Source organism: Dama dama, chromosome 9 (genome assembly GCF_033118175.1).
Source record: "Dama dama isolate Ldn47 chromosome 9, ASM3311817v1, whole genome shotgun sequence".
NCBI classification, from domain to species: domain Eukaryota; kingdom Metazoa; phylum Chordata; class Mammalia; order Artiodactyla; family Cervidae; genus Dama; species Dama dama.
Window position 1 is genome coordinate 91,171,270 of NC_083689.1, and position 12,655 is coordinate 91,183,924.

Sequence of the window (12,655 nt, forward strand, 5' to 3'; positions counted from 1 at the left end):
CCCGATCCGTTTCTCTTGACCACGTGGACATTGAAGGCCTCGAGCCTGGAATCTGGCCCTTTGTGGCAAACAAGGGTGAAACTACCCTAGTGCTGTAGCTGTTCTTTTTTCCTGCCTTTAGTGCTTGAGGGAACTTGAGTCCCAGAGAAGTGAATTGATTTGTCCAAGGTCACACAGGTGGGAAGATGATTGAGACTAGCGGGGAGCCCATGTCTGACTCCAGCCCTAGTATTTACCTCCTGCTTGACCCCCAGACATCCTGGCAGCGTCCCGCTAGAGGCTTCATAGCACCTATCACAGAATCGTCACATGCCAGGACTGCTTCCCAATGTCTTATAAAATCAAATGCCTGGAACTCTGCAGGGAGACAGTCCACAAAATGTGTCACGAGTGAATGTGTGTGTCTGTGCATCTGTGCAGATGCGCATTTGTGCCTCTTTTTCCCTCTTTGAATGGCATAAATATATGAAATATTTTGCTTTCCTCTTTGACCCTAGACTGAGGAGACACGGGCAGGTTTCTGGAGAGCAAATTCTCTGTCCAAATAACAGCTGCCACTCAGATCCAGCCAATCAGTATTGTGTAAAAATGTGGACTCAGATTTACCAATTCTGTGAAAATAGTCTAGAAGTCCACTTTTTAAAAATGCAGAATCTTCACTTACGATCTTGGCAAAAATTCTCTAGTGTTATTTTGTAAATACAGTTTAGACTACAAAACACATCTCTCTGGATTGAAACCTCTGAATTTGTTTATGAAGCTTTCTCCCTTACCTTTCATGAGGGCAAATAATTCATTTAGAAAATACAAACAGCTAGATACTTAGTAAAAACAGATGGTATTCCATAAGTAGGTACAGAATAGAAAGAAATCACACAAAAGTGGCTGAGGGAACCTCTCCCCACCTGTTTTTTAGGTTAATAGTGAATCTCAGGAAAGACTAGAACTAATTGGGGCTGTTTTCAGTGAGACTTTAATTTCAAGAAAATTATTTTTGAATTTTGCCTTTGAGTTCTATGAAGAATTAAAAATTGTATTTGTACAGTGTTATGGGTGGCAAAAATTCTTACAACTTCTTTTCATAATTTGAGAAATTGTTATTGATTGTCTTGGAAGATGGAGGGGTGCCATCTAATGGTGATTCAAGAAACCTTTAGACACAGGATCCTTACATTTCAAAGGAGCAAAAAGGCAAGTGTGTCTTACCTCTTCTTGACAGAAGACCTTTCATATTTGGTGGCTGCAAGAACATCAGTTCAGTTCAGTCTCTCAGTCGTGTCTGACTCTTTGTGACCCCATGGACCGCAGCACGCCAGGCCTCCCTTTCCATCGCCAACTCCCGGAATCTACTCAAACTCGTGTCCATAGAGTCGGTGATGCAAGAACATACCTTGACTTAATTTACTGCTTTTGAATTTGCCTCAAAGGAGTTAGTGTAGTGAAATTTTCATTTTGTGTTTTGCCAAAGTGGAGTTGAAAGAGCACAGGTGAAATCCATAATCTTGTAGCACCCCACATAGTTTTAGAATTGAAGCACCTCCACACTGTTCATCCTTTTTCCTTGGTAGGCACTTGTAGTCCAGATATGCGCAGCTTGATCAGTGTTGCGATATGCTTATTTCGTGACTCACAAAAATGAGAGTACATGAGCTCATGGAAAAGTAAGAAACATTACATAGAAGATAGATACCAGAAGAAATAACAAAGCAACTTGGAGGTAACAGAGACTATGAAGAGAATATTGTTGTTGTTGTTTAGTCACTTAATCATGTCCAGCTCTTCTGCGACTTCATGAATGGTAGTCTGCCAGGCTCCTCTGTCCATGGAATTCTTCAGGCAAAAATACTGGAGTAGGTTGCCATTTCCTCCAGATCTTCCTCACCCAGGGATCAAACTCATGTCTCCTGCATTGCCAGCGGACTCTTTTGCCACTGAATCACTCGGGAAGCCCCCATAAAGAGAATAGAAAATTTAAAAAATAAGTATTTTCTGAGAAGTAAAAGAAGGTTTAATGGGTTAAGGGGAAAACAACAGACTATAACTGTTTCCTAGAAATTGAAAACACAATGGCATAAGCAAAAAAGTTAGAAGAATTGAAATTTTATTATGAATTAAATTCTCTGAAATAGGGCAAAAACTAAAGGATTAGAAATTAGAGACAAAGATTAGAAAATTAGAGGGCTAGTCTGAGAAAACCAGTGTTAAGAGTTTCAGGATGAAAGAACAGTGAAAATGGAAGGTGAAGAAATCATTGTGAAATAGTGTAAGAAAAATTTCTGATACTTTAAAGATGTGTATAAGAGTGAAAAGGACTGACTGACTGTTTAGCCAAATGGACAAAAATAAACACATTCCAAGAAAAATCTTGTGCAGTTTCATGCTTTAGACAAAGAGAAGAACATACATTCTGGGCGGGGTCGGGGCGGGGGTTGTCTAACACAAATAAGCAAACACATAATACTTGGGAATCAAAATGATTTTGAATTTCTTAGCAGCAACATTGGAAGTTTGAAAACAGTGGAATAGGCTTTCAAAATAGTGAAAGAAAACTATTTTTACCAAAAATTCTATACCCAAATGAAAGTATTAGTTAAATGGAAGATTAATATTACAGTAATTTCTGATATGCAAAACCTAAAACGTTTGTATTTACGTACACTTTCTTGGGAAGTTACTGAAAGATGTTCTCCATCAAAACGAGAGAATAAACCAAGTAAACCAAAGGAAAATGTGGAATCAGTAAACAGGAGATCAAACAGGGAAGAATTAAACGCAGTCCCAGGATGAAGTGAAAGGGGATCTCACGATGACTCTTGTGTTTCAGGTATAGAGGTCATGCTTAATATAGATCTTGAGGAATGTAGGTTTGATATTATGAGATCTAGTAAATTTCAAGTTTCCACAGTTGTGTCTGCCCTTCCCTGGAGGGTGAATTGGTAGATACAGTAAAAGGCAATGGGAATAATCATTTTATTGATGAGATCTATAAAGTTGATGGTGTGTTGTTGAGACAGTAAGTATTTTCCCATGATGAATGTCTACCTCGAAGCCTAGCATTTACCCGTTTATGTCTTGAAAAAAATGTGTTGATTCCTGTAGTCTCTATGTAGAAGAAAACAGAATTTGTTACATGAATTTTCTCCTTTAGACGTACATTTTAATATATGTATAGATTCTCTCACGAGAGACAGATAAAGTCGATAACCGTAATGGACTATGTGTAGAAGAAGCATATGTCTGGTGGGGTTTGGTGCTCGGGAAACTTTTTATTGTTTACTTTTTTGTTCCTTTTTAATATGGTATCACACATATGTCATTTACAGGTGAATAAAATATTTTCCTTTAAGTTGTAAGTTTTATATATATATATAAAAGGTAAGAAACATTTATAGTTGGAAAAACTGTGAGACTATTCCTTTTATCATTTAAAAGTATTTAGCATTTCCTCAATTTATAACATTAGATTATTTGATTTTGAAAGATGCACATTTAAATTCTGTTTTAGTATGGAAGAAGGAAACAGCCAATTTTTTGTAGTACTTGCCAAATACCAGTAACACAGATTAAGAATTCTTAAGAGGCTGAATAATTGATGGTGTGAATGATGAAACCTCTGTTGTTCCACAGGAGTAATTCTATAGTTTGAGAATGCCCTTTAGTAAATGTAATAGAATTCAAGTAATTCTAAACTTGAAAGCCTTGCTCCATTAGGATCATATTTTCAGTATGAATTACTTGGTGGTCCCACCGTGGGAAGATGCTTGCTATGCTATGGGCAAGACAACAGCTGAAGCTGAAAAATCCATGTAGCCCTTCGGTTCTGCACTAGTCATGTTTGTCTTTCCCTTGTCCTGTCCTCACAGAGGTTGTGCGGTTTTTATTGGGAAACTTAAAAAGACCAAGTTAATGTTCAGATTGATGAAAGGTTATGTATGAAAGTTGCTTGCTTCAATATCGGCACATCAGTTGAATTCTCCTGTTTTCCTTTATCTTGTTATCTGTTGGGTCCTGATTTTTGTTTATTGATTTTTCTCTGTTTTGTTTCTACACACTTCCTGAAACTTAAAGTAGAAGACCATTCCCATTTATTTAGAATATAGTAAAGATCAGTCCTGGGTGTTCACTGGAAGGACTGATGCTGAAGCTGAAATTCCAATACTTTGGCCACCTGATGCGAAGAGTTGACTCATTGGAAAAGACCCTGATGCTGGGAGGGATTGGGGGCAGGAGGAGAAGAGGACGACAGAGGATGAGATGGTTGGATGGCATCACCGACTTGATGGACGTGAGTTTGAGTAAACTCTGGGAGCTGGTGATGGACATGGAGGCCTGGCGTGCTGCGATTCATAGGGTGGCAGAGTCAGACACGACTGAGTGACTGAACTGGTACTTGCTACCTTTTCTATGGTACCCATTAATAAGAGGCAAGATGAGAGGAAGGTAATATCCTAGATAACAGAATTCAAAATTCAGTGATTAGAGCATATTGTGTTGGCAGGTATTGTTTCATAAATGAAACTTAGTATGTTTATGTGCGAAGTAATGCAAGTGAAAAGGCTTCCTGGGTGGCTCAGTGGTAAAGAATCTGCCTGCCAGTGCAGGAAAAGCAGAGGGTGCCGATTTGATCCCTGGTTCAGGAGGATCCCCTGGAGGAGGAAATGGCAACCCACTCAGTAATCTTGCTTGGAAAACCCCGTGGACAGAGGATCCTGGTGGGCTGCGGTCCATGGGGTTGCAGAGAGTCGGGCACAACTTAAGTGACTGAGCACAGCACAATGCAAGTGAAGAATGAAATCAGCAAATACCAGATTTTCAGAAGGGAAGAAAGAGCTAGACACCCAGAAAAAAAGGAAGAGAAAGGAATTCACGCCTGACTCATTTGAAGAATCGTGATACTGGGATTCCTTAGGACAATCAGAAGGGTGTTAACTTTTTCAGAATACTGAATCAGAATGATATACTCCTATCTTGCTTTGTTCTGTTGTGAAGACATTTGTGGTTTGTGTATTTGTTGTAAATTTCCTCACTAGTAATTATCTGTTTCAGAGTGGAGGGGGAGATGTTCTGGATGGTGGTAATAATTGCATGGGGGTCTCCCTGATGGCTCAGCCTGGGAGACTGTGCCTACAGGTACAGAAGACACGAGTTCAATCCCTGGGTTGGGTAGTTCCCCTGGAGAAGGAAATGGCAACCCACTCCAGTATTCTTGCCTAGGGAATCCCATGGACAGAGGGGCCTGGTGGGCTTCAGTCCATGGGGGTCACCAGGAGTTGGACACGACTGAGCAACTAAAAATCAGCAACAATTACATGAAAAGAGGAAGGACTGCTGGTGTGGCGTCCTTTCTCTGATGTTTATGAGACGCTATGGCTGTTGAGTGTGAGTGTGGAAGAGAAGGGATCTTCTACTTGGTATATCCAGACATGAGCTTACAGTGTCTTAGGTTTGCATTTAATGGATGAATATTGATGCTGAAAGTGACTGAGTACCTAACCAAACTGGCTGTAGTAGAAAATGTATTTTATTGCCTCAGCCACTGAAAAGGCAAGGGTAAAACTGGATTCAGGAACTTGAACTTGAGTATCAAGACTTGGCAGTTCTCCACCTCTTGGATCTGTGTTTGGCTGCGTGGCTTTACTCTCAGACTTCAGAGAAAGCTGGTCCCAATCAACACGATTCTGAATCCAACAGTAGAGGAAATCTGCATCTTTATGCTTAGGCAAAAGTCTCAGAATTGTGTCTTAAAAAATTTCTTTTTAAATTTTATATTGGAACTATAGTTGATTTACAAAGCTGTGTTCATTTCAGGTATACAGCTTAGTGATTCAGTTATACATATACACGTCTATTCTTTTTCAAGTTCTTTTCTCGTTTAGGTTATTACAGAATTTGAAACAGGGTTGGCTATGCTATAAAGTAGGTCCATATTGGTTATCTATTTTATATGTAGTATTGTGTTTATGTTAATCCCCCACCTTTTCTCTTTAACTGTAAGTTTGTTTTCTAAGTTTGTGAGTCTGTTTCTGATTTGTTAATAAGTTCATTGTATCATTTTTTTAAAATTCTACAAAGTGGTATCATATGATATTTGTCTTTGTCTGACTTACTTCACTGAGTACGATAATCGCCAGGTCCGTCCATGTTGCTGCAAATGACGTTATTTCATCAGAATTGTCTTGTTAACTCTCATTGGCCTGATCTAAATCTGTGCCCAGCCCTGTGAGTAGTATCAGGAGCCAGAGGCCATATCTTGAGGGCCTTTGTGTCCTCAGTGATTAGCACAGTTGTTACACAACGTATAGTATAGTAGGTGCTCAGTGGACAGATGTTAGGTGAAACTGTAACCCGCTCTTCTGAAAGCAACCAGTTTGCATTGTTAGAGCTATTCTGATATATCCCTGATTTTAATTTTGAAGGATGTTGGTTAGAATTAGGTGACTTGTTAGATAGGCTGAATGAAAAGTGAAAGTGAAAGTCGCTCAGTCATGTCTGACTCTTTGCAATCCCATAGACCAGAGAGTCCATGGAATTCTCCAGGCCAGAATACTGGAGTGGGTAGCCTATCCCTTCTCCAGTGAATCGTCCCGACCCAGGAATTGAACCGAGGTCTCCTGTGTTACAGGCAGATTCTTTACCAACAGAGCTGTCAAGGAAGCCACACACAGAGAGGCTGAATATAATTACTAAAATCCAAGAACCTGAAACTTTGTATCTGCATATTATCTGGACTCTACCCAAACTTCATAGTATAATTTGGGAAATAAGTAAGAAAGTAACCTAAATATGAGTAAACACTTTAAAAACAGTAAGAGATTGATTAAGAGATAAGAGATCACCCACTGGCAGGAACAGTTTTCTTTTTTTGAATCATGCTGATGAGTAGTGGGAGTCGTGAGGGTAACATAGATGATAGTTGGAAATGAGAAGATTTGAATTTTGGAATATCATGCCATTACAGTTCAGAGGAATGAGTCAGTAAAACTAAAATTACTCTTTCACAATTGTGACAGAATATGAAATAAGCACATAACGATCTTTAAATGTATGTTGTTTGAAATTCATTTTATAGAGATGTTTACAATAGGTGGACTGGTGGGTTGTGTAAAATATTCATTAAATCTAATATGAGGAAAAGTGAGCTGAAATAGATGTAAGACTTGTGTGTTGTGTCAGTCACTAATGCCTAGTCTGCTGAGTTTAATAAAGGGAATTCCAAGACTAGATTTTTAGTATGATAGAGGAAAATGTACCTAGTTACCTTAAAAAAGAAACTATTCAGCACTTATGTAATTATGCCTGTCTTCTGATGGGAACTTCACTTTCAAAGCTTTTTCTACATCGTCTAACTTCCATTGGATGCCAGCTTTGCCTCAAAAACTTTTCTTACAAGTTGAAAAGATGAAAGCAGAGGCAATTCAATTATCAGTGATGTCACAGAATTTGAGGCATTTCCAGTCATGCTTGTTTGTTCATTTTGCATAATCTCTCAAAACTTACTGATGTGCACCAATCCGAAATGAATCTACTGACCTAACCACAGCATCTAATTGCCTGGGAGACTGGAAGAATGCATCATTTGAGTTCATCAGCCCTGGCATTAAAAGATGTTGTTAAATATTTTAAATAGTCAAGAGAATCATAGTTTCAGGTAAATAAATGTTTAATAGTTTCAGTTTATCAGAATAATAAGGTGCAGACTTTTAGGAGACTCATAATTATACAGCTTTATGAAAATCAGTCCTAAATATTCATTGGAAGGACTGATGCTGAAGCTGAAGCTCCAATAATTTGGCCACCTGATGCGAAGAGCCAACTCATCAGAAAAGACCCTGATGCTGGGAAAGATTGAAGGCAGGAGGAGAAGGGGATGACAGAGGATGAGATGGCTGGGTGGCATCACTGACTCAATGGACATGAGTTTGAGTAAGCTCTGGGAGTTGGTGATGGACAGGGAAGCCTGGTGTGCTGCAGTCCATGGGGTCGCAGTTGGACATGACTGAGCGACTGAGTTGAACTGATGGTGGTTTTGGTCATTGTTCATGAGTATAGAATGCTTGGAAATATGTAGCATAAATGACCTACCATATTATTCAAGACAGAGGTGTATGGTTTGTAGCAATAACATGTAGTGGACAGTCTCATGTGGTTATGGGTAGGGAGTCTGGAGATGAACTCCTGGGTTCAAATCTGGCCAGCCACTTACTTAGCTAAGGGACACTGCATGTGTTAACTAATATCTGTGCCTTAGTTCCCTGAGCTATGAAATGGGGTTAATAATACTGATACCTTCACAGAGATGTTGTAAAGATTAAATGTGTTTTTGTGTATAAAGTACCTAGAACAACACTATATAAGCATTTGCTGTTGTGATTACTTTCTATAGGTCTTAAACTTTTTCTTCAGGATATATGGAATCTTAAAATGCTATATCACAAGCTTCCCTTGCAGTCTAGTGGTTAAGACTTTATCTTCCAGTGAAAGGAGTGCAGCTTCAATTCCTGGTTGGGGAGCTCAGATCCCATGTGCCTTGCAGCCAAAAAAACCAAAGCATAAAACAGAAGCCATGGTGTAACAGATTCAATAAAGAGTTTAAAAATGCTCTACGTTAAAAAAAAAATCTTAAAAACTCTGTTTAATAATATGTAAAGAATATGGAAGGTCTGCAGTAAGTTCAAGTGCATTGCATTGAAAAATTCAGTAATTAAAGCTCCAAATGTGGTTTATTTTGTGTCTCCTTTAAGACACATCCCTCACACTTCCTCATGCTTTTGGATAGTGTATTTCCAAGTGTGTCCTAAGGATCAACTATATTGGAATCAGTTGGTGGACTGTTAAATGCAGACTCCTGAACCCTACCCTGAACTAAGTGGATCAGAATTTCTGGGTTTGCAAATCAGTATTTTTCACAAAGCTAGGAGTCGATTGTTACATGTGACAGACTGAGACTTGTGTTCCCACAAGTTATTCATCCTTCTCATGCTATGACTCGGAGAAGGCAATGGCACCCCACTCCAGTACTCTTGCCTGGAAAATCCCATGGATGGAGGAGCCTGGTGGGCTATAGTCCATGGGGTCACTAAGAGTCAGACACGACTGAGTGACTTCACTTTCACTTTTCACTTTCATGCATTGGAGAAGGAAATGGCAACCCACCCCAGTGTTCTTGCCTGGAGAATCCCAGGGACGGGGGAGCCTGGTGGGCTGCCGTCCATGGGGTCGCACAGAGTCAGACACCTGAAGCGACTTAGCAGCAGCAGCAGCAGCATGCTATGACTCAGTCTCACGCTTTCTCACTTAGAACTTCAGGTGTCGTCTTATTTCTCTAAGCTCAAGGTTCTATCACATCTCACGTTCAAGGAATTGAGTTTTCTTTCAAAATCACAACAGACCAAAGTTGTCTTTTTCTTCCACGTCCAGGGCCTGGGTTGCTACCTCCACACCCCTCCACTCAGCCTTCTCTTTCTTGTCCCTAGTTGCTTTCTTTCCCACTATTTGTCATAAGTGAGATGTAAAATTATTCTGGCCTTAGAATTCCACAAAAGATCTTCATTTGTCTCTGGTTAAGCCCAGCACTCCCAGTTCCCTGGCTCACCTAGGCTTTCCTATTTTCCTTCTCTTTCTTCTTTTTTTCTTTCTTTTCTCTCAGCTCACACTTCTGGCTTAGAAGTCAGGGAAAAGGTTGTGGTTGGTGAGGAGTAACTATCTGCTATCTTATTTCTTCTCCCTAGTCCCTTAGCCCCATGGCAGGCTTTCTAAGAGAGAAGGCACAGGTGTAAAAAAATGTCTGGAATATCTGTCCCTGTTGGTCTACATCTCTTTCCTGGACTCTTATCTGAACTCTGCATCCCTGTCTACAGATTTTGCAGCCTCACACATGTGAGACATCATTAGTCAATCCCAGACTGCCTTGTTTAAATACATTCCACTGAGTAGTTTGCCTTTTAACCCTAAAGTACATTAAGAACATGTGTATCTGGTGGTTCCTAAATATGAAGCCTTGTGTAGCCATGTGGAAATAGCAGCTACATGAAAATTTTATTACTTCTTGACCAAGGTAAAGATTAATAGGAAGCATTTTGGTTCATAGAGTACGTAATGCAACTCTTTTTTAAAAGCCATGAACTTGTTATGTTCGGGTGACTGCTCACATAATCCTTTGGAATCTTAATGATCCGTGAGATAAATTGCTCACATTTTTAGAGATACATCTACATCACAAAACAGCAGCTCTTTCAAGAGGCCCCTGCACTGTTGTGCTTTTGAAAACACTTGAATCACACAGAGCTGAAAGTAGGAACAATATTGGCGTCTCATAAACACACACATTGTATGAAGAAGAAAACAATAAGGGTTATGCAAAAGAAAGTAAATGCTTTGCCAAACTTGCTTCGTTTTAAAGAAGCATGGGCATTTTCTAAGAAATGATATTAGTATTTTAGCTAGTACAATGGAGAAATTTAAGTCCTGCAAACTTAGGTGTTCTTTCAAAGGATTAGCATTTCCTTGCAATAACTGAAAAAATTTAAAAAGCATTCTCAAGACAAAACTATGGGAAAAGCAGATACAACCAAGAAATAAACTTTGGCTTTCACTAACTGCCTTGTGTGACCGTTCCAAGAGTTTTGCTCATATTGATACTTATATAATTGTCAAATAGATAATGTCACATTAAGATTATCAGTCCTTTTGATAATTTTAGTTTTTGCTTGTCTTTTACAGTTTGATTTGGGGGAAGATGGGCTTTAATTCAGTTCACATGTTGCTGCCTAGGTTTTTCTTAGAATAAATTGGAGGAACATTTATTTTTAATAAACTAAATTTGATAAGTGTAAGGCAAGTTATTACTGTTAATATGCAAGTTAATATGCAAGTTAAAGAAACAAAGAACAAAGTTAAAGTTAAACAAAGTTAAAGAAAGTTAAAGAAAACAAAGTACTTATGAATGGTAAACAGTACCACAGAAGAGGATTGTCATTTTTGACTTATTTCTGTGACCACACATTTGAATTGGATAGCTTAATATTTGATATATTTTTATGTCTTAGTTGCTTACTAACTCTTCACTCTGTGTTTATATCTATAGACAATGCGCCCTAATGAAAATATATTGGATACGTTTTGTGAACAAAGTCATTTTTTTTTTTCCCCCTATAGGGATGCCCTCTGCATCTTTATTAGTAAATCTTCTTTCAGCTTTATTCATCCCTTTTGTGTTTGGAGAAACAGAGATCAGGTTTGCTGGACGAACAGAATTTGTAGTTAATGAAACAAGTACAACAGTTATTCGTCTTGTCATTGAAAGGATAGGAGACCCAGCAAATGTTACTGCGATTGTATCGGTAAGCAATGACAGTAGTTCTATTTTTACAGAAATAGATAGGAAATGTCTTAGTGATCAGAATGTCTTTAACTGTTTGAGATCCTGCATAGTTCCATTATGATAAATAATTTGCAGATAGACTATTCATTCCTTTTATATGTCTTGGAGATTTATAGAGTGATCTAAGGTAGCATGTGTATTTGACAGTAATAGTATTTTAAAAATATAGACTGGTTATTTTAAAATGTTAATATGCTTATTTTAAAACAAATATAAAGCAAAAATGTCAAGTATTTCTACTAAATTTTTTGGGGGGTAACTTGGATTCTAGTTATCTCTGCTTGGATTTATTGCTTAGAATCAAATGACTGAGAGAAAATATATGAAATTTTAAATGTAGAGGAATGGCAATTAAAAAAAAAAACCTTTATGTTAGGGAGCTCCTCTTTTGGGAGAAATTAAGTCCAGTAAGTAGAAGTGAGAAGTAGAAATTTGGTAGACTATTGCTCTATCTTGCTCACAGTTTAGTTAGTAGATGGGTTGTATGTACACGTATCTGTGTTTGTATTTAACCAGAAAATCATATCATATGAACACTAAGCACGTTGATATATTTGAGGCCCAAACAACTTGGATTTTTTTTTTTAAAATAAGCTTTTTTAACCGATAGGGAAACATTATAAAAAGAGACAAAGAAGAAAAACTAAGAATCCCAATGTTATAATTTTTTTCATTGCTTTTAGTTTTTAATTTATGGCATGTTTATATTTATTTGAATTTATTTTTAGTTTATATATTTATATATTTTTAATTTATTAAATTTTATAGCCTTTTACATATAATTTTGATCATATCCTGATAACTTTTTCAGATCGCTCTATCATATTCACAACTTTTCTTGATGGTGGCATCATTTCTCAGTCATTTCTCAACAGTTTTTCATTGAGGTTGCTTCCAGTTTTTGCTGTTGTAAATATTGCTCTGATGGAACTGTTTACACATGCATACCAATTTCTGCATATTTTGGATTGTTAAATGATTTTGGGGTTATAGGACCATGATTTTCTCTTTGTATCCATGTCTTTTGATATTTAACACTTTCCAAAAGACTGTGCCAACTTTTTTATTAGGGTTTGAATACAAGTTTTTCTTTCAACACCCTTAACAACTTGGATTTCTTAAGTGTTTAAAACTAACTTCATTTTTGTAAATGAGAACTAGACATTGACTATAATATCCCCATACATCCTTCATTTTTTCTTTATACTCAATCATGATTTTTTCCTAATAGCTAAGTTACTCATTTTGCATTCTTTGGCAGAAAAAAAATCTCAT

The 12,655-nt window shown here is 37.8% G+C and overlaps 1 protein-coding gene across 1 annotated transcript in view; it reads left to right on the plus strand.

Moving 5' to 3' along the window:
- ADGRV1 (adhesion G protein-coupled receptor V1) overlaps nt 1–12,655 on the plus strand; it is a 549,629-nt gene that overhangs the window by 15,904 nt on the left and 521,070 nt on the right. The window contains exon 2 of the mRNA XM_061151999.1: nt 11,155–11,339. Coding sequence (XP_061007982.1) covers nt 11,155–11,339 — 185 coding nt within the window. The remainder of the gene's footprint in view (nt 1–11,154; nt 11,340–12,655) is intronic.